At 35.9% G+C, this 22,009-nt stretch overlaps 2 protein-coding genes across 2 annotated transcripts in view; one reads left to right on the top strand and one right to left on the bottom strand.

Moving 5' to 3' along the window:
• Nucleotides 1-22,009, top strand: part of LOC125505364 (zinc finger protein 136-like) — a 75,716-nt gene that overhangs the window by 17,734 nt on the left and 35,973 nt on the right. The gene's annotated exons all lie outside the window — the stretch shown is intronic.
• Nucleotides 1-22,009, bottom strand: part of LOC109536109 (obscurin) — a 50,145-nt gene that overhangs the window by 16,155 nt on the left and 11,981 nt on the right. Inside the window, 22 exon segments of the mRNA XM_048669061.1 lie at nucleotides 1,360-1,647; nucleotides 1,701-1,876; nucleotides 1,930-2,211; nucleotides 2,267-2,444; nucleotides 2,501-2,710; nucleotides 2,954-3,016; nucleotides 3,227-3,360; nucleotides 3,416-3,571; nucleotides 3,641-3,914; nucleotides 3,995-4,179; nucleotides 4,236-4,377; nucleotides 5,527-5,778; nucleotides 5,973-6,105; nucleotides 6,619-6,797; nucleotides 7,050-8,243; nucleotides 12,071-12,319; nucleotides 12,783-13,025; nucleotides 13,076-13,219; nucleotides 13,271-13,489; nucleotides 13,529-13,682; nucleotides 13,759-14,058; nucleotides 17,511-17,603. Of these exon segments, the coding sequence (XP_048525018.1) occupies nucleotides 1,360-1,647; nucleotides 1,701-1,876; nucleotides 1,930-2,211; nucleotides 2,267-2,444; nucleotides 2,501-2,710; nucleotides 2,954-3,016; nucleotides 3,227-3,360; nucleotides 3,416-3,571; nucleotides 3,641-3,914; nucleotides 3,995-4,179; nucleotides 4,236-4,377; nucleotides 5,527-5,778; nucleotides 5,973-6,105; nucleotides 6,619-6,797; nucleotides 7,050-8,243; nucleotides 12,071-12,319; nucleotides 12,783-13,025; nucleotides 13,076-13,219; nucleotides 13,271-13,489; nucleotides 13,529-13,682; nucleotides 13,759-14,058; nucleotides 17,511-17,603 (5,248 nt within the window).

Genomic DNA, 22,009 nt, shown 5'->3' with positions numbered 1-22,009 from the left:
ATTGAAAAAAGTCTGGCGACACGAGAAATGCATTTTTCCATTGCCATTAGCACCAAATTACCTGCGCAAAAACGCCGCGTCGTCTGTAATCTTCACCTGTAATAACTTATCGTAAACGGCCGTTTTACGATCTTCATAATTAACTAGCAATATAACTGACAGTATAAATGTGTTTTAAAGGCCTTTTTGCTGATATGCTAATAATCCGCGTTTTGCCAGGGTTTGCGGTTGGTATTTTCAGTTTATTTAACTTTCACCGCTTCAAATTTTGCAGAAATCCATCATTGGCACACTCTGTATAGTGAGTTGAAGTGGAGAAACATGCACTGTTTAAATCCTTCCGTAATGGGTTTTTTTTTATAATTGACAGTCCAACTTTCCTCAAATTGGTGTAATCAGCGCTTAAAAACTGTTGGCTTAGAATGATTTCTTTCAGGAAACTTTTGAGCATAAACTCGAGAAGCCAATAAACATTTTTTATGACATTCTCCAAGGGTGAAAATCATGTCAATACGCTCTTCTCTTGGATAATTCTTCATTTTAACTTAGCAACACAATAATAACATTAAAATAACGACCAACACGTCTACAATTACAAAAGACAATACCACTCCAGCTATCAAAAAGAGACTTTGCAGTCTAAACTGACAAATAAAATAAATGATTTGACATGTGTAAATGGCATAGGCAACTTAGATCCATTGGAACTTTAAGTTAAACAACACCAAATGGTGCACAGACCGACTATTTGGCGTATTTTGTAAAAAGGCAAAAACTTAGCTATTAACATCCTAATACCATTCGATAGGTAATTGAAAATTTCATTTCCTGGTAAGTTAAAAAATATGGGGTTGTATTTAAATTAATCAAGTTAGAGCCACTTAAAGTCCTTATTTGATTAGTTTAAATTTGTGGACACCCTGTATAACGTGGTAAGTTTATTATCATTGGGATATAAAATATTATACCTTCTTACACTTCACTATAAATTACGCTTACGTAACTTAAATACTTCTAGAGTATTTGACACGTGAAAATTAGATCAGATTTTGATTAAATTCGTATTATTTAAAAAAACTTAAGATTCAGGTATTATAAGCCAAAACAGACACTTATTTTGTTCAGCGAATCCAAAAATGCAATAATATACAGGACATTCCATTTAAAAAAACGCAACTTTGATGCCTTTAGAGCCTTTGGGACACCCTGACATTACAAAAATATTTTTAAAATATGCGCTCGGTAGGCGTCGGACAATTCATAAARTAATACTTTTTAAAAATCAAACGGTTTAGCCGCAAACTTCCGTGCCGTATAGCGTGAATAACCCTGTATATGAGGATATATTTTGATACTTACTGTGAACTGTTACAAAGCTTTTGCTGCTTACACTGCCCAAGGAATTGGTGATGAAAACTTCATATTCTCCCTGCTCTTCGTATTTGATTAAATCGACCGCCAAATGCAGAGTTTCGTATCTCTGCTTATCGCGGGTGATCTTTATTCGAGCGTCCGTGGAAACCTCTCTACCATTCCTCAGCCACTTTACCGTTGGAGGTGGACAACCGTCCACTTCTACTTCCAAGTGCAGCTCAGCACCTTCTTCTACAGTTGTGTCCTTCAGATGTTTGATTATTCTAGGCGCACCTGAAAAATAACGTTGGCGAAAACTGATGGAAACAATCGAATGGGAAACGTACAGTTTACTGTTAGCTTAGCGCTGGTTTCAGCATTTCCACATTCGTTACTCAGTTTGCAAGAATACTGGCCGCATAGTTCGCTGCTGACTTCTTTTATCACCAACTTCACTCCATCGTCGGACTCCAGGCGAGAAAACTCTGCTCTGGTTTCTTTAATTTCAACCTCATCCAGATACCTGCAAAGCATTAGATTTAGCAATAAAGTCTGAAAAGGTGGCTATTCTTCCACCATTTCACTGCAGGCTTGGGGAAGGCTTCCAGCTTCACATCAAGAGTCACATTTTTATCGTGTTCCGTTACAGTCATGTCGTGCAGGCCTTGAATAATTTTGGGAGGCTTTTTAACGTCGACTCTAACTTCGTCTTCGCCAGTTCCATGGATATTCAATGCTTTAAACTTGTATTTGGAAGCGTCTGTTGTAACTGCGCCTGTAATTCTCAGGATGTACATGTCTCCGTCTTCTTTCACTACAAAGTGTTCGCTTGAATGGACCTCTTCCTCGTCCTTGTACCTGCAGGATAAATATTAGTTTCCAGCGCTTGTTTATATGAGTCGAAAAAATGCACCATTTAACTTGTGGTTTGGGTTCGGCTTCAATTTTCACCTTAAGCTCGAGGTTTTCTCCCTGAGAAACCACTTTGTCGATTCCCAACTTTTGCACTATTTTCGGCTTGCTGTAGACGTCGACTTTCCAGAACTGAGACACTTGGGCCAGTTCGTTGCTGGCAACAATCGAGTATGAACCTGCCAAGAAAGCCAGTAGAACTCAGTGGTTTTTGGGCATAAAAAAATTAACCAACCTGTATCGGTTAGGGAGGTCTTTTCAATGACCAAACTGTACTTTTCTGCTTCTTTCACTATTTTAACTCTCTCGTTCTGCTTGATTTCCTTTCCATCCTTATAGAATTGTACTTTAGGCTCTGGAATTCCCTCGACTTCTGCGGTCATTTTCAGCAGAAGATCCGCATGGATGGAAATATCCTCTAGCTTGTTTTTGATCTTTGGTGGGGCTGAAGTATTTTCAATTAGTTAGTTTTTTTTAGTTGATAATATTAAGTTTAGTCGGTAACCGACTGGTGCAAAGGATTTAAAAGTGCGTTTTGTTAGACGTAGAAGACATCGCAGCCTTTGTAGATTAAGATCCAGGATTAATAAATAGTTGTTGAAAAATGTATAAGGTGTTCTGAAGAAGTAATTAAATTAAGTTAATATTGTAGCATGTGAACAACATCAAAAAGGTTGCTTTATTTTACCGGAGATAGTCAATGTGTGTGTTTCTCGTTCAAAGTATTCGTCTGTGCAGTAGCTTCGTTTCGCTGTAAAATATGCATTTACTTAAATTCATATTCACTAATTTTTTGCCTTCAAATGCATAGAATTTTCAATATATTTTGACCAATAATTCTTTAAAGAAAATTTTCTTTTGTAGTGAATAGTATACAGTATAGTGTTGCTGCTTGGAACAAACTCCACAGATTCTATAAAGTAGCATCAACAAATTACACTTTTTAGGGTTGTCTACAAACCTTTAACAATCAGCTTCATTTCTGCTGTATCAATGCCCATTTCGTTTTCAGCTATGACTTTATAGACTCCGGCATCTTCGGATTTCACATCCTTGATCACAAGCGACATGCTTTCTTCATCTTCATACAAGAATCTGTAATTTTCAGGTTTTTTTAAATGCTTAATTGGTATTTTTATTTGAAACTCACTTATATTTGGTACCGGGTTCGATAGGTTTGCCATCGTGTTCAAATTTAACTTGAGGCTTTGGATACCCTTTCACTTGAAGCTCCAACATTGCTTGATTACCAGCAGTTACAATAGGCTCGCGTTTTTCAATTATTAGTTGCGGCTTTTCTGGTTCTCTAATGAAGAAAGAGTTTATAGAAAACATTTTTAAACACACGGTCTAACTATCTTGAAAAAAATTATACCTAAACAATTGATTAACAGTGCCATGAACAGTTAGTTCAGCACTGCAGCTGATGTGTCCCCTAGAGGTTTGAGCTACACAGGTGTAAAGACCAACATCATCTGGCTTGACGTGTTGGAAAACCAGAGCTAACGAGTCTTCGTCATCGCCCATCAATACCTTGAAACGCTCATCGGGTTCAAACGCTGCACCATCTTTCTTCCAGTGGAAGTCTGGCTTTTCTCCTGCTGGTAGGATTTCTCCTTCGGGCATTTCTTCGAAAATTTCTTTATTGTCTGGAATTTTAATTTTTTTAGCAATGATTTCAAAGCTAATGTTTTTCTTATCGACTTATTGATCGATAAATTGATCCTACCTGTGACGGTTACACTTGCTTCAGAAGAAGCTTCTCCAAATTTATTGGTGGCGACGCATTTGTAGATTCCTGCGTCGGTTCTTTTTACTTCTGGTATTACTAACTCGTAAAATCCTTTATCAGAGTGTTCTCTCATCACCTGCATTCTCCTATCGCTTTCCAGAATTTTCTTTCCATCTTTGAAACTGAAATATGTTGCTGCATATTACAGGACAAAATCAATATGAAAACAAGTGCTTACAAGCTTATCTCAGGGTTGGGTTCTCCTACAACTTTGACCATGAAGCGAAGATAGGTATTTTCGAGCAATTCAGCGTCCTTCATGGAGACCAGAAACTCTGGATGGTCGCTTTTGGCTCTTTCTTCACGTTCATCGGTGCTAACTAAAATGTGGATTACCAATCAATTCATTGCTTTAATGCAGATTTGCCACAAGGGGTGGGTCATCAGTACAAATTTCGGTTAGCCAATTTTAGGTATAAGGAAAATTTTGTTACCAATAATGTGATTAACACAATAACATACAAAGAGTTTTGTTTAAACAATCAAATCGATCACTTAGTTTGGGAAACTTCGACTGATCACGATGAAATAAATATCACTTCGACAAATAGCACTTAATTTTTTCAGCTAACGCGTGTTTCGGTAGCTTTGCTACCATCTAAAGAAGTGAGATTAAAATCCCTAAAGTCTAAAGAAGTAACATTAAAACCTTTCTAGAAGGAAGATTTTAATCTTCTGTCAGTTTGAGTTGAAACTCAGTTTTAATCTCACTCTCAACAAAATAGGAAAACTCGGGTATTTCAGTCCAATTGATCAAGGTATTTACAGATGGGTATTTTTAAAGTGTATGTTTTGCAATGTAAACATTTTTTCATTCAGTAAAAAGTCCCATACATAAAAATTTATATCACCTTTCTTAGATTTTTTCAGAAAACTCCTCCCATCGAAAGAAAACTCGGAAACCGATTTTCATTAAAGTGCATCAAATTTGCAATGAACGTTTAAGTCACTGTTCAAAAAAACATTTAAATTTTCGTACCTTTATGTTTTTCAAGATAATCAGATATCAGAATTTCTACTATACTTTTAGTCCCAAAGCTTGCAGAAAAGTTCGTAAGTCGGAAAAAGTCCCATACATAAAAATCCATATCTTCCAGTTTTTCGGCACCTTTCGTAGATTTTTTCAGAAAACCCCTCCGATGGGAAGAAAACTCGGGAACCGATTTTTTATTAAAGTGCTTCAAATTTGCAATGAACGTTTAAGTCACTGTTCAAAAAACATTTAAATTTTCGTACCTTTACGTTTTTTAAGATAATCAGATTCAGAATTTCTACTATGCTTTTAGTCCCAATTTATAAATTTCATGAGCTCTTCTACTTAGAGCGAATTAGGAACCCAAGCACCGACACTTTAATGCCAAATAGACCCAAGTTAAGAAATTTAGCAACTACCATATCAAATGCATGATTCAATAAACAAATAAAAAAGGGAAACCTTCAAACAACATGTATGAAATCCTGTTACTAACGTTCATGGACCACCAGCTGCGCAGAACATGACGCATGAGCCTTTTCGTTCTGCGCAATGGCTGTGTAAATGCCGCCATCCTCTTCTTTCACTTGCTTCAGCACCAATTTGTATTCCTGTGCCTTTTCATCCACAATGGTTTGGATGCGGCCTGACATGCTGCCGTCCTCGTTCAACGGTTTGCTATCTTTCAGCCACTTGAAATCGACCGGCTTCTCTTTAAGCAATACTTCGAAAAACGCACTTTCGCCAGCTGTTAATATGAAGTATCGAAATGAAAATGTGGTTAGAAGAAAGGAAGAATCAGAATAAATAGTCAAATAAAAAATAGATAGAGTATGTGTCAAGTTGTGCTAGAATGAGCTGTTTGAGTGATTTTGATAAGAAGCAGGTTCTCAACTACATCTAGCTTGTGAGAAGATAATGTTGCTCAAGAAAAGTGCTTACGTTCAATGCTGGTGCCTCTGATCGTCTTGATAAAGTGAGGCCGGTTGCCATCCAACTCTCCCAGTTTGTCTTCCGCAGACTTCTCCATGCTAGAACGCATTGTAGCAGATTCACTGGTAGAGCTTGATTTAGTCTGCAAATTATTGGCAGAGTACATTAGGACGTGCGTTTTAGATTCTGCAGATTCGCTCAGCATTTGAGCGCCTGATGCTCGCCTAGCTATTAAAGCAGTTAGCTCAGCTACAGAAGATTTTCTTCGGGCAGATGAAGCAGATTCGCTGCCAATCGCACTAACGGACATTTTTCTAGAGGACGAAGTTACTTGCGCAGATGAGCTACTTTCTACACGTTCAGACTGGACGAAAGAAACTTTCGACTCTGTAGAAGAACTTTGTTGTGTGGATGCTGAAGTGAAATTGCTGGTTATTGCCGTTTCTGATGAAGATGAACTTTGTTGCACTTTAACTGACTGCATTGAAGCTGAAGCTACATTACTAGTAACCGCATTTGATGAAGACATTGCTGATGAGCTTTGCTGCACGTTAAGCGACTGTGTGGAAGCTGAAGCTAAATTAGTAGTTGCTGTAGCGATGGAAGCGCTGGTTAGAGCCAAGAGCGAAGCACCTTCAGCAGCAATCTCCGTTACCTGATGCGATTTGGTATCTAGAGAACTTTCAACCTTTTTGGATTCCCGCGAATGAGATTCAGTCTTGGATTCCTGCGAATGCGTCTCTGATTTCAGCTGCTTGGATTGATAGCTTTCGGATTTTGCTTCTTGGCCGTTTATCGACTTGGATTCAATTGACTTTTTAACCGAAGACTCTTCTAAAAGTTCAAATAAAAGGGTATATTAATAAGATGGAAGTGGAAAATTTGCATTTATTCAAGATTATATTGAAACAATAGATAAGTTGAACTTTAGAGAAGCAAAACTGTACTAACATGCAAGTGGGGGTATACAAGTACGTAAATCTCAAGCAAACTTTCGCAGACTGGACAATACTGCAAAAAGTCTGGAATTGTGTGGAGTGAATAACTTAAATACTCTTTGTTTTACTATATAGTTAATTAATTTACCTGAATCGATCCTATGAGGCCTGTCACTGGATTCTGCTCTTAAATATTTACTTGAGTATTTTGATTCCGTGTCTTCCTCCTCCAGGTTTCTTTTCGATGTGGAGTAAGATTTGGTTTCAGAAGATTCCTCTTGGTTTCTCAGATATTTCCGAGCATACCTTTCGTATGGGTCGTCTTCCGGATTTTTCGGTTCGATGGATTCCTTCCTGGATATTCTTCTGGAGTATCTTGATGACGATGAATCATCATCTGCTGCTGATTTTGCTTCAGATGACTCAGTTCGGGAGTATTTTTTGGCAAACTTAGCATAAACATTTTCTTCCTCGTCGCCTGCTTTTTCGCTAAAGTTTTTCCCCGAGTATTTATTAATTAGCTGCTCAGTGTCTTCAGCTTCTCCCCTAGACAGGGATCTGATGCTGTATTTGCTACCAGTTTCGCTTCCTTCGGCCGATACGGATCTTCTAGCATATTTGGAGCCTAAAGCCAAGTCTGCACCTAGAGATCTCTTGGTGCTGTAGCTGAGGGCATCATTATCTGAAGGCTCTATTGCGGAACCTTCCAAAGTGCCTCTAAGAGACTTTCTAATCGTGTAGTTATCGTTATCGCCTTCGGCTTCCAGACTGCCACGAATTGATTTTTTACTGTAATAACCTTCACCAAGATCTCCTTCAGTGACGGTTTTGCTGGTGCTATATTTCTTCGTGTAGGGGCTGGTATATTCACTATCATCATCAGTGATACCACTTCTGATCTTCCTGGAGTAGCTGTAGGAGTCTCCATCATCTTCACCCAAAGCTGAAGATCTTAATGATCTCCTGGTGTAACTGGAGTCTTCATTTGCTTCGGTCAACGGCTTTCGTGTGTAGGAAGAAGTTAAAGCCGATGAGGACAGATCTCCTCGCCCATATTTGGAGGTTATTGGATCATATTTGGATGAGGTGTCGTATTTGGAGCTGGTATCGTATTTGGAAGTAGTATCATACTTGCTAGTTGTATCGTACTTTGAAGTAGGCTCATACTTGGAAGAATCGTACTTCGAACTTGTTAAAGTATCATACTTGGAGCTTCCCAAAGGATCAGTTGTGCTGTATTTGGACGATGATTCGGCACTGTATCGAGACGGCGACAGCCCCCCATCAGTCGAGTACGACTGGGCGGATCTTCGACTATAGGAAGATTCGTACCCGCCCCCGTCTGTGAATGATTGAATTGTTTTCTTAAAATTCGTAAAGTTGAGTTTTCACAAGCTTGGAAGCTGTTATGCGCCATGTATAGTCCGTAGACTGGAAGGTTACTTGCTGGTCAAAGTACATTGATAGCAGGAGTGTAAGACTTATTTTATTTTGTGATAGAACAATGTGTGTAAATGCAGTTTTTTTGCGATTGTATTAGTCAAGCAAAGTCAGGCGACAGCTACAAGGAAATCAGACATTCAAAAAATTGATTATTTTCACTCACTTGGCTCTAGAATTGATCATTAAGTGAAATTGATCCATCTAGCAACTGACATTGTTAGGTACTTATAGTACCCACAATTGGCTATAGAGATAAAAGAGAGAAAAAAATCGTTTCGAACTGTATATTAATGTATTAAAGCGCCTTATATAGAATCGCGTAATCTGATTCCGTCCCATGTGCTTAGGTGATGGTTATTATATATATTATTAAATTAAAATTGAGATAGAGCTAAAAGTAAAACAACATTATTGATAGTGTGTGGACTAGGAGCGGATGAAAATAAACAGTTGAACGGCTGAACTTTGAAGCGGGAACAGCGAGTAGTACAAATAGATTATTAATAATTGGGGCTTGAACGCAAGATATGGAACAAGAAACAAATAAACAGTATGAAATACCTAAATAAACATTTGGGATTCACGGGGAAGAAACCAGAAACCTTAATCAAATGAGATTAATCGACATATTACTAATTGAGGAGCTCTAAGAGAGAGTCGCTAATTTACCGAGTTACTGCGCCGGTGCCTTGAGTTGGCGCAATAAGCCCATTGCGCAGCACTGCGCCAGCTCCTAAAAATTCACTGAATTACCCAGGCCTACTCGAAGGTAAAAACAGGTGCGGAATTTTGAACCGACCTAGTTGTTTCTAAACTTAGAATAGAACAGGAATGTAAAGAAATAAAGAGATTAAAAGAAAACCTAGTAAAATATACAGCATAACGAAAAAAGAAATGCAACAAATCGACAGATACGATTCGGAGAGTCGTTGGGCCACCGTTAAAAAATCGATGCCAACAAATGCAGAAAGAATTTGTGGAACAATAACATCGAAAAACACGAAAAATTAGAAACTGAACTGGTGGAAGCAAGAAATTAGAAGTGAAACTACTTGGAGTACAAAATCCAAAGAACAAAAGTCAGCAAAATAGTAAAAAACAAAGAGGACTAAAAAACTAAAAAAACATTCGCAAGTACAGATTAAAAGAACATACAGTAAAATATACAGCAATAACGAAAAAAGAAATGCAAAAAATCGACAGATGCAATTTGAAGAGTCATTGGGTCACATTTAAAACATATATTGTAACAAACGGAGAAACAATTTGTCGAAAATATCAACGACCAACATGAAAAATAAAAACCGAACTGGTGGAACGAAAAAATTAGAAGTGAAACTAGACTGAAAAAAATGGAGCGAATAACTGCAGAAGAGAAATAAACCAAAGTTAATGAAATAGTAAAAAACAAAGTGAACTAAAAATAGCAAGTCAAGAGAAAATATTCGAAGGTTCAGATTATGAGAACATACAGTAAAATATTCAGCAATAGCGAAAAAATTAATGCAAAAAATCGACAGATGCAACTTGAAGAATCATTGGGCCACATTTACACAGATTACTCAACAAACGGAGAAACAATTTGCGGAAAAATATCAACGACAAACACGAAAAATAAGAACATGAACTGGTGGGACGAAGAAATTAGAAGTGAAACTAGACCGAAAAAAAAATGGAACGAATAACTACAAAAGATAAATAATGACTCATACTTGGAGTACAACAAAGTGAACTAAAAATAGCAAGTCAAGGGAAAAGATTCGCATGTTCAGATTATGAGAACATACAGTATTTTTCAAAATTCAAAACATTCAGCAATAAAGAAAAAATAAATGCAAAAAATAGTTAGATACGGCTTGGATGATTGAAATTGGGCCACATTTAAAACAGCTATTCTAACAAACGCAGAAACAATTTGTCGAATAATAACAACGACAAACACGAAAAATGAGAAAACGAACTGGTGGAACGTAGAAATTAGAAGTGAGACTAGACTGACAAAGAAATAATGAAGCGAATATCTATAGAAGAGAAACAATGAAACATTATTGGTGTACAAAACCCAACGAACAAAAGTCATTAAAATAGTAATTGCAGATAAATAAAAATCGTAGGAAAACCTTGGACATAAAATGGAGAAAGACAGACATGGGAATCATAAACTGTTTTATAAAGTTTCGAAAACTCTAAGCAAAGGAAAAAAGTGTAAATAGCTTTTATAGACATGGAAAAACCCAAAAGCGTGACATTGTCAAAGCAAAAACAGGAAAGTGAACCAAAATCTTAGAAAACATATACAAATTGTATATGCATGTACAAGTGATTGTGTCAGAACAAAGAATTCCGAATCAGAAGAATTTGGCACAAAAATGAGTTGAGACAAGAACTTTTCAACATAATTCTGGATGACGCGCTCAAAGAAGTCAAGGAGAAAAGCAAAAAGTTGCAAGTGCCCTTCAGATATTTACAACCAGTATTTTTAACAGAATGTGCGTACGCTGACGACCTCATAATACGTATATGCAACAAGCGAAAAGATTTACAGCACAATTTGGAATTGAGTTCCAAAAAAGTTTGCGACTTACGCTGCAAAAAAATGGCAGAAACGAGGCAGAAACAAATAGCAAGTTGGAAAAAATCTTCTGGGGACGATAGAAATAAGAACGAAAGAAAACTGACAGTGTATAAAAATCTCCCTGGAAAGAGCCTTCATGTATGGATGTGAAAGCTGATGCGTTACCAAACCGCAAAAAAACGAAATACAAACTGCGGATATAAAGGTTTCGAGAAGAATCAGAGAAGTGACAAAAAAGATGAATTGTGTAAAGAGATAATAAGGGAATATTTAGAAGCCGAACCAGTTCTTGAAAGCATCTCTATACAACAGTTAAGGTGTTTTAACAGTTGGTAAAAATGAAAGAGGACAGGCCATCAAACAGTAATGGAGGCTATGCAGAGGACTAGAGGAAGATCAAGATAAAGCAGGAATAATTTAGTAATTGAATGCCTAGAGAAGCTGAACCTAAACTGAACAGCAGCCAAAGAAGTAACACGCGACAGAGGGAAATGGGCAAATTGTATTTATAAGTAAAGTATACGGGTAGAAAGGTGCTGATTATGTTTGCATTATAATTACTATTTGGCGGAAAGAGAATATGGGAGAGTAAATATCTATGAAAATTATATTAAGGACGAGTTGCCATTAAAAAAAACTAGATTAAGATGCAATGTGAACGTAAAAGACCAGCACCAAAGGAATTCATAATTCATAATCTCACTAAATATATCAGTGGCGTAGTTTCTTCAATGACACCGCCAATGTGCAATAAATATATTAAATTCTACCTATCTATAAAATAGAATAGATGTTGGAAAATATATTGCCAACCGATATAATGCAATTCCAGAAACGATAAATTTTTAAATACAATCTATGCAAGTTTGTCACAGCTCATCACACGATTCAGCATTGAACATTAATAAGCGGCATGTTGCTTTACTGATTTGATTTAGAATGTTTGGCAAAAGTCCAGTTTTGCCGTTTCTGATTCGGTGCCAAGCAATTCAGTGGACTACCAAAATATCTTTTATTATAATGCCAATTTCGCAGCATATATTAGATAAGATCATTCCATACATCCGATCAAACACATAAGGATTAATGAAAACCCACACGAAAATCGATATTAGAAAAACAGTTTATTCACAACAACAAACATAGCTGACCTTTTGCGGAAGAAGTGTATCTTCGGCTCATGTCGTCTGAAACTTCAACATTAAATTCAACTCCGATTTTAAAATCGGTCAAGACTGTGTCGCTCACTCCTTGCGACTCGATGCTGTAGAGCTTTTTTAAAGCGCTTCCAGGCACCTGTTCAGGAAGTGGCTTTGGTATATATTCTACTTTTTCCTCGAGAATTCGGGGCTTGTTCACTTGAACTAAAGGTTCAACAGCTTTTAGTTTTTTTAAATGTCCTGAAATTCAAAAATTACTTTATAATGGGAAGGGAAACAATAAATTTTATTGACTTTGGGACAAAATTTACACAACAGAATGGTGGGTTCTTTGATGTCGGAAATATTTACAAATTGGACACAAAACATTTGTGGAAATCAAAAATTTTAAAGTGTTTGTGACTTTCTAACTACCAAGAAGACTTGTAATTATTTCGTTAACTTTAAAAAATTATTTTAGATCACGACCATTTCAAAACCTTAAAGTTGTTTTTTCAAGTGCTGTAGCTTCACTTTAGATTTTGGAAATAATTCTTTATTCAGCAACGAAATTACGTTGTTTATGTTCCTTTCCAAAATGTTCTTTGCCGTTTTAGATGGGAAATTTGACTTTATATTGCAGTGAAATAGGAAGTATTCGTTGCTTTGTTCGAATTCTTCCTGAATCAATATTAGTTCTTCTATAAGATTTAAATATTCAGACCTTCTTCGACTTCTTCAGTGGGACTCTCGCGCTTGGATGCCTCACTGTGTTCTGGAACTAGAGTTCTATCGCTTGAAGAACTTGAGGAATTCCTTCTGGGATCGTGGACGTGACGAAGAGGCTCAACAGCTTCGATTCTCCTCAAATGATAATCAGTCGGCTCTACAGCTTCCGATTCTGGAGTGAGAATTTGCTTCAAAGTATCAGATTGGATTATATCAGTTGTGGTGGTGGTGGTGGTACCTAAAACCGGTTTTTTCAATGGATGCTAATTAAAATAGTTTGTTTCAAACCTAAAGTGAAGGCCGCCTTTTTTGCTATTAAGGTGCTTTCGCTTGACTCGCTTTGCTCTGAGAGCTCAGTGACGGTTTCTTTCTTTCTAACTGCTAGCTTTAGCTCGGAGACTAAACTGTCTTGCTGGGCTGATTTCTTAACACCTACATAACTCTGAGTTGCATCATATAGAAGCAAAATTCCACAAAACTTACCTGCAAGTTTGACTTCTTTTTTTGGTTCTTCAAGCTTTTGTTTCTTACTGGGTTGTGTCCCTAGATGCTTTTCTTCGGTTTCCTTATGGGCAGGTTTCGCTTCTTGGGCGGTGGGTGGTGAGTGCGGCTGATTGGCCTTAGAATTAGAGGACTCAGTGGGAGGAGAAGCTATTTGGAATTCGTCGCTAGTATTCTCTTCACTCTCACCTGCGCAGGAATCTGGTTGGGGTTTTGTAACAGTTTCCATGGGAAACTTACCGTGGTCTTTAGCAAACTCTCTAATTTCCTTCAGCCAGATTTTCTTGATTCGGTCTCTATGAGCTTTGAGGGTTAGGGACTGCCCGCCAACTTTATCTACTAGTTCAAATGCGTATTCGCTTTCAGGGTGGTCTTTTACTTCAACTTGTGGAAGCTGAAATAGGGCGAAAGTATTAAGAATTAAGTAGAGTGCGGTCTACAAGTGTTCGATTTCGGAACGAAAAACTCACCCTTATAACGTCTTTAAGTTGAAATATGGACCGGTCCTCTGCTATGCGTCGAACTTTGCAAATAAGCACGCGCGCCTTGAAGAGGAATAAATATCGCTCTTTGGTGACTTCTCCAAAGGTAACAGCAAATCGATCGTGAGCTAAAAGTCGTCCCAACTTGTGGATGCTTCCTTTGTAGCCTTCGATGCTCGAGGTGAATTTGTCGTCTTGTGCCCTGTGAGGGACGCTTAGCATCAACTCAAGGGCCTTTTGGAGATCGGCGTTGTTCTCGCCAAGACACGCGCTATACCTTACCAACTCCTGAAAAATCGACCAAAGACCTTAGTTTTCTTAATTAAAGTTTGATGTGTCTGTTAAAGTTCTCTTTGTGTATTGATGTGCAATAATAAGGAAAACATGCAACTTAATAACAAGTTGCATACTTAGAAGGAAATCCTGTCTGGTACTAAATCAGTTGAAATCTTTGCAGTAGATGCACAACAATCATCAGCAGAGTTAACATTCCTAAATAATACAGGCAGTCATCTAATTCCATTTTCTCATAATCGGGCTTGTATGGTCAGGAAGATCTTGTAAATCACTAGCACTAAAACGACGGTTTCCAAAATACAGATTGTAGAAGAAGCAGTTAGGACGTTGTATAGCTGCTGGAAGACGCATGCCATGAAGAATTTAACGTTTAATGGAATATCTAGACGACACGCCGCAGGACGAATATAAGCAGCAGAATAACAGCAAAAACTCCCATGTAGTAGATGCACAAATCGATTTCCATTATAAATTGTAGACACTTGGAATTTCGAGCATTGAGTTAGTCAAAGTTTTTGTCAAATTTGGCACGTTCAAACTCGCGAAAGACAGTCAATAGGTACAAAAATGCAAAAGTATAAAAGTAACTTATACAGCGTGTCCCGAAATTGTTGGGCAACAATGAAATGACAGGGTGCACAAAAACCTGAAAATAAGGCCAGTACTTTATACAGTAGGTATGTCTACTTAAGTTCGGAAACTTTTTTATTACTCATTTTACGAAGAAACGTAATTCTTCATAAAAAGTTCTAGTTAGTCCAAAACCTAAAATGCAATCATCAGATAGTATTTTTTTCAGTCGTATATGAAGTATATCAGAAAATATGAATTTCTATCAGGAATAATGTAGTTTTTATTAGAATGAATCTAAAAGTGCCATTTTTCGATCAGTAGGGATGATCATAAAGAATGGTAGTTTTCGATACAAGGGCGAAAAGTGGCGTTTTTCGAAGGACGACGGCGTTTCAGCAGTTCGAGAAACGGATTTTCGCCCTCGTATCGAACAATATTTTTTATTCGAATAAAGGACATAACACGAATAATAGGTTATAATAAATAAAAATACCCAAAAATACAAGCCGTCAACTTCATATTTAAAATTTGATGTCAGTGCCATTTTTGAAATTGTCATGTTTTGACGTTTGCAATTTTTCAAAAGCGTACTTTTGTAATCAAATAAAAGTGAAACAATGAGTGTTGAAAATTGAAATGCTGCGTTCAAGGTTCAAGTGTTTCAAAAAGTTGCATATTTTGCATGAAATATGCGCTATTTAACAACATCGTATTTTGCTTGTGGCAACATCGGCGAGCGCAGAAAAATAGACCATTTGAACGACTTTGAGACTGAACTTGTAACAAAATTATAATTTACAAATTGTGAGTAAGCTTAAAATCATGATCTTTCAAAATAGTTCTCTATAAACCTACGTAATTCAATAAAAAATCCTGTCGGTGACTTTTTGATGAACATACTTTAAAATACTTTATGACAGTGACACGTTCAATTGACTTCACGCCCGTGCGTAAAAGTAAAACAAATGAACAGTAAATAATAATGCTTCTTTTTGATCATCGCTTCTGATCGAAAAATGGCACTTTTAGATCCTGATCCGATTTAGATTAATTCGAATAAAAAAGTATTTTTATTCGAATGAATCTAAAAGTGCGCTTTTGAAAAATTACAACGTCAAAACATGACAATTTCAAAAATGGCATTGGCATCAAATTTTAAATATGAAGTTGGCGGCTTTTATTTTTGGCTATTTTTATTTATTATAACTTATTATTCGTGTTATCTCCTTTATTCGAATAAAAAATATTGTTCGGTACGGGGGCGAAAATCCGTTTTTTGAACTCCTGGTTTTTAGGCCGTTTTAGGACGCCAATAGATGTTAGTTAATATTTTGACCCGTCAATATGCTTCCTATTTTTTATAAAAAGTCTCGAAACCTCAATCAAGCCGGTAAATGTTTCGCAATAGTAGTTTTCGATACAAGGGCGAAAAGTGTCGTTTTTCGAACGATGACGGCATTTGACACCCGTTGAGACGAAGTCGATGGTGTCAATCCGTCAAATTTGATGTCAATGCCATTTTTGAAATTGTCACGCTTTAACGTTTGTAATGTTGGAAAAGCGTACTTTTGTAAGCAAATAAATACAACTGAAACAATGAGTGTTAAAAATTGAAGTGCTGTTTTCACGGTATGGTGTTGGAATATGGATGCATATTTTGCATAAAACTTGCGCTATTAAAAAAAAAATCGTGTTTTGCTTGTGGCAACATCGGCGAGCGCAGAAAAATAGAACGACTTTGAGACTGAACTTGTAACAAAGTTATAATTTAGAAATTGTAAGTAAACTTTAAATTATATTCAATAGTTGTCTATAACCTACGTAATTCATTAAAAAACATATCGGTTAATTTGTAATAAAAATGCTTTAAAAAATATAATGACAGTGAAAGGTTCAATTTGTCACATTTATTTTGGCGCACATGTGCGTAAAAGTGCGTGCGTAAAAGTAAAACAAATGAACAGTAAGAAAAGTGTTTCTTTATGATCATCGCTTCCGATCGAAAAATTGCACTTTTAGAATCATTCGATCAAAAACATTTCGGATTGGAATTATGTTGTTTCGAGTTTGATTACAAAATGTATTTTTAAAGCTTATTAGACACAATAATTATTCACAGAATGGCGTCAAGGTGGCCAATGTAATCCGTTTAGATGCGGGAAAACAGATAAAACTATACTTTTGTGTAGTTTTGCACAAATTGTCGAATTGGAAAATTCAGCAAGTATATTTAGAACGCGACGAAAATAGCGAAATGTTGACCCACATGACGATTCGACGGTCTGTTCGCCCACCTTCGCAATGTCAAGCTGTATGTTATCCTACTTTTGATGTTATTGTCGGCAATGAGGATAATAATTTTTTGAATCGGGAAATTTCAATCTAACTACTACTTTTGTTTAAATAGGAATACAACAATATCTCAAATACGAAAGGCCCAATAACTCTTAATGGGGCTTTTTAGGTTAAAGGGAGGATGAAATGCTCTTGATGGCTTCAAAAAACGAAATTTGATTTTCCTTGAATTATAGGAGCTAACCTCATGCAAATATGCCTGTTAGGAAGGTGCAACATTATACAATGAATCCTTTTCGATTACTTTGTCACATTATTTGGCACTTGGCTGGAAATCGCATCTTTCAACAAGCTTGTTTCTCGAGATTTTCGATAAAACCGTGTACATTAGCAGCACATTTATCAAATAGGCATATCTAACTATTGAACATTAAAAAAACACTAGACTTGCAATATCATGACATTGTTGTTCATTTATGTGTGGAAAAAAACCTGTTACCCTAATGACTATTATTATAGTTTTTCGCTTTTTATCAAGCCATTTATCTAGCTGAAAAAGGTAGTAACACCCTTACCTTTAGAAGAAGTTGATAGTCGTTTATACGTTGTATCGGAAGTTTCAAGTGCTCGCTTATACTTTTGTCGTCACCTAGGCGTTGTGACAACTCCTGAAAATGTATAAATATTGTAAATGTTGTTCTGCTATATTCATATTGTAGAAATTAAAATAAAGTTCTACCAAACAGAATTAGTTTCCGCAGTGGAAACGTCACTAAATCCTGCAATTTCTTCTTCCCACCCTTAATATCTTTCCTGCAGTTTAAAATATGAAAATTCGGAAAGATCGACTCGAAGATCGAAGAAGATTCACATCGACAAAAATAACTTTTTATTTGCGGAAGAGAAATTTCTACAATAACTTACCCACTTTATCTTATATGTCGTTCAAGTGTTGTCAATTTTCCTGCAAACAATAATAAGGTCTGTTTTTTAACTTTTCTCAAACATTTCGGGAAACTTCATCGGGAATTGACCGGCATTCTGCTGCAATTCGCCTTTTAAGATCATCAATATCAGCAAGTTCTGTTTTATGAACCATGGACCAAATGATGCCCCCAAAAAAAGAAGTCTAAGGATGTTCAATCCGGTGATCTTGGAGGCCATTCAATTGATCCCCTTCTGTCACTCGATCTATCCGGGAATATCTTATCAATGTTAGGGAGTTTTCGAAAATAGACTTTATTGTTGTTTACAGGAAAATAGCCAACATTTTGAGCAACTAATAAGATAGTGCGTATGTAGATCCCATGGGCTTTATTGTAGAAATTTCTCTTCCGTAAATAAAAAGTGATTTTTCTTGGAGTTAAATAATCAATAAATCCGAAATCTAATAATAAACCGAAATTTCCGGCTGTGGAACACTGTTTAAATAATTAAAGAAAGTGCGAAAAACCGATTAAAGTTTCATACTTTTTTTCAAGTATCTATTAAAAATACCTATAATATAAGGCGAACTAAATTAAAATCCGTTGATTTGTTTATTCAAAAAACGAAGGAAACCGCCGATATTAGCGTTTTCTTACATTTTCTATAATGAATTTAGTTTTGCTTCTAAACAATTGTACCATAACTCTTTTTGAAAGGTATTTGTATGCTTTATAAGTAGTATAAATTTCAGTTTAAAATATTCATAACTTTTCGTTAAACCCTTTTTGTTATTTTAAAAAAGTTCTTGCCGGATTCTAAATAAGTTTTTTTTGAGACGTCGGAGCGACTTATCTGAGTGTATATTTTAGCCGTAAAAGGTTATACTACAACTTACAATAGAGGAAAAGTTGAAAATCAGGAATTTTGCACGTACGTCGTTAACGCTGTTTTCATAAAGATCATTAATAAACCGTTCCAGCCGCCAAATTTAAGCCGCAGGACAGCTGCAAGCGGGGCTCACGCAAATTCCAGATTTTCAACTTAATATTTAAACAATTTAGCATTCAGTAATAACATTTTTCTTTATTGTATTGGAGTTCTTGGAGAAGTCTCTACGACGTCTCAAGAACAACTTATTTAGAATCTGGCAAGAGCCCTTTGTACATAACAAATAGGAACGAACAAAATACTAATAGGTATATATATAATAAAATAAGTAATACGCATATAAAAAATGTTGTAAATTAGTGTTTGTCTTTATATGAAATAAAATAAAAGACACAGAGTTCTATTTAAATATATATTCAATGAAACTTTCTGATATTAAATGTGTATACAGGATGATTCAAAATCGGCGCTAATCCTTTTAAGGATTTCTAAAGGCTCACTTGGAGAGTATAAAAATTGATCAATTTACCAAAATTGCTAGAATTTGTTAACAGTTGAAAATCGAATGTCAACTTATTTTTTCGAATTTCAACTTTATCTGTTATTAAGTATTATTTTGAAATGGTGCCATGTTTGACAGGTAGCTTAATGGAATAGTTATACATTTAAAAAGAAAAATTGGAATATTTTCTTCAAATTAAGAAAATATTATGGGACCTAGTTTTGTAGCCAATTAACGGAAACAACTAAAAGTTTTTTGAGCAAAATTAGTACGAGTTAGCACAATATTATTCGGTCACCGTTTTCGATTTCGAGGGTCTCAAAGTTTGGTTTGTTTTGAATAGGTTTTTAGCTTGTTTTACTATAAGCACATAATTTATTGATTACTGCTTTTTTTTCAGTCCAGAAATTATAATTTCTTAATAGTTTGGTTGTGTCTCCTAGAAAACGCCAGTTGCAGTACTCTGAAGTCGTTTGAAGCAATGCATTTTTTTTTGTTTTTGACAATGCTGAATTTTTGGCCACGTCCTTTTCTCTGATGTTTCTTTCTTCAGGAAAAAGTCTTGGTGAAAAGCGCCGCTACCGTTGCTTCGGGTTCGAGATATTTCAATTTGAAACTTTCAACCGAAAGCAAAAGCACTTAGACCACATGAAACAATAAAAAAATTACAATAGAATAATAAAGAATTGCTTTTGGCGCATCACTTAAAGATGGACTGAAAGTTTCAAAGCAAAATATCTCGAACCCATGGCAAGATACCGCATTTAACCAAGAATCAATTTCTCTATAGAAAACATCAGAGACTAGAGCGTGCTCAAAAGAAATTCAGTATTATAAAGCACAAAAAAGTTGTGTATCAAATGGCTTCAAATTATTGTAGTTAGCACCCTTTAGGAGTTACAACTAAACTATTGTTAAATTTAAATTTCTGAGAAAAAATCAACCATACAATTCTGTGTTTCTGGTGAAACGAGCTAAGAAGTTACTCGAAATAGACCAAATATATTTTTCTGCACATGCAACACCGAAAAAATATTCTAAATCGCTCAACTCAACGAACTTTTCTACAACATCCATTATAAGCAAATGGAAATTGAACGATGGCTTTTTCGTTCTCATTTTTGTGTTTACAAAACCAGCCTAATTCGCGGAATTTCTGAAGAAAATCTGGCCTATATGTTCTCCAAAATTCTGAAAATAACGGCGATTTAACAACATTTAGACGAAAATTTCGCAACTTAAAATTCGTAGAAAATCAGAAAATTTGTATGCCACCAGACAGTGAAATTATCTTTTAAAATAGATTGGTGCAAATATTTTTATCTTATGATTCAAGCGACTTGTGTCAGAGCGGATAAATTTCGCCTTCATTATAGGAATTTCAATTTGATTAGTACGGCTTCTCTTATGTAGTTTAATGCTTTTCAAATGTCTTCAATTATTTTTAATCAGATTTATTTTTTTGTAAATAAGCCAAGAAAATGTAGGTTGACCTTGTAACGAAAACGAAGCGCATTCAAAAATGTTTTTGCTGTTTACGTGGAAAGAAACATAATCACTGAACCCCAAAAAACGATATGAGAAAAGAGCATACATTTCCACACAAACACTTCGCTTTTAATGATCAATAAATTTTGCATTTTGAATGAAAACTGGGTTTCAATTAAATCGGTTGGAGCCTTGGTTATTAATGAAATTAATTTATCGAAGACGTGTAGCTTCCAGCTATTATCTCTGTTCTTTTAATAGACTATTGGCAATGTTTTCTGCTTTTTCCTGAACTATCAACAGTACTAAACTTATTTTGGGGTCTATTGAGATCGCAAACACATTATTCGAATTTTTTCCACAAAATAAATATTGAGTCCAAAAAACTCTATAATACTACTTTATTGTATATATATATACTTTAATTAAAGCCATTATCCTCCAATTGATATTGTGGGGCTTATCAATCCAGCAAGTCGCATGGTAGTTTGGCTTTCGCTCCAAACATAATTAACCGCTTTGGACGACTTCTTGCCAAAATATCCAGAGTAATTGAATTTGGCGACCAAAACGACATGAGTTTAACCTGGATTCGGTTGATTATGTCGTCGGGTTATTAGGATATTTTGAAAAGCGCGTGTTTCGAACAAGCTTACCCACTTAAAGTAGCACAATTTATTCTGGGATAAGCTGTTTCGTTTGCTTTTATGTGCTGCACCAGAAGGGACATTTGCGAAATCGAGGAAAGTGTAGAATTTTAAACAGAAGATTGAGAAAACGCACGAGGACATAAAATGAAAGTGGCTGCAACCAAAAGATTTGGGGAAAATATTTCTTGTAAATATCTGATCTGATATTGAAGAATAAAGATAATGATTGATAAAAGAGATGCGGTTAGATCTGTAGGAGAAGCACCAGAACGCAAAGCTGCTAAACTAAGTAAATAACCAGACGAAAATAATTTGGAAGATCAAAATATGAAACCTTGGAAGGCAAAATATGAACTTTAGAAAATCAAAATATAATTGACTGAGGGCCAGGAAATGTTTGTGGAGTTCATCACAAACCAATTAGTGATGAATAAGACGGAGGCTACAAGAGACACGTTCAAGCGCACAAAGTCGATTCTTCTAGAAGAGAAATTAACCTAGAAGAAACGGACAGTCAAACTAAAAAATAATGTGAAACGGTTCCTGAGGTTAAAGGAAGCAAGGAGAATGTCTGTAATCTTCTGTGGTCCAATAATTCATTAGAGAAAGACTTTATTTT

The sequence above is a fragment of the Dendroctonus ponderosae genome, unplaced genomic scaffold (assembly GCF_020466585.1).
Source record: "Dendroctonus ponderosae isolate FM_Combo_2020 unplaced genomic scaffold, Dpon_F_20191213v2 Dpon_F_20191213_8, whole genome shotgun sequence".
Taxonomy (NCBI): Eukaryota; Metazoa; Arthropoda; class Insecta; order Coleoptera; family Curculionidae; genus Dendroctonus; species Dendroctonus ponderosae.
This window is presented reverse-complemented; position numbering and strand designations above follow the sequence as displayed.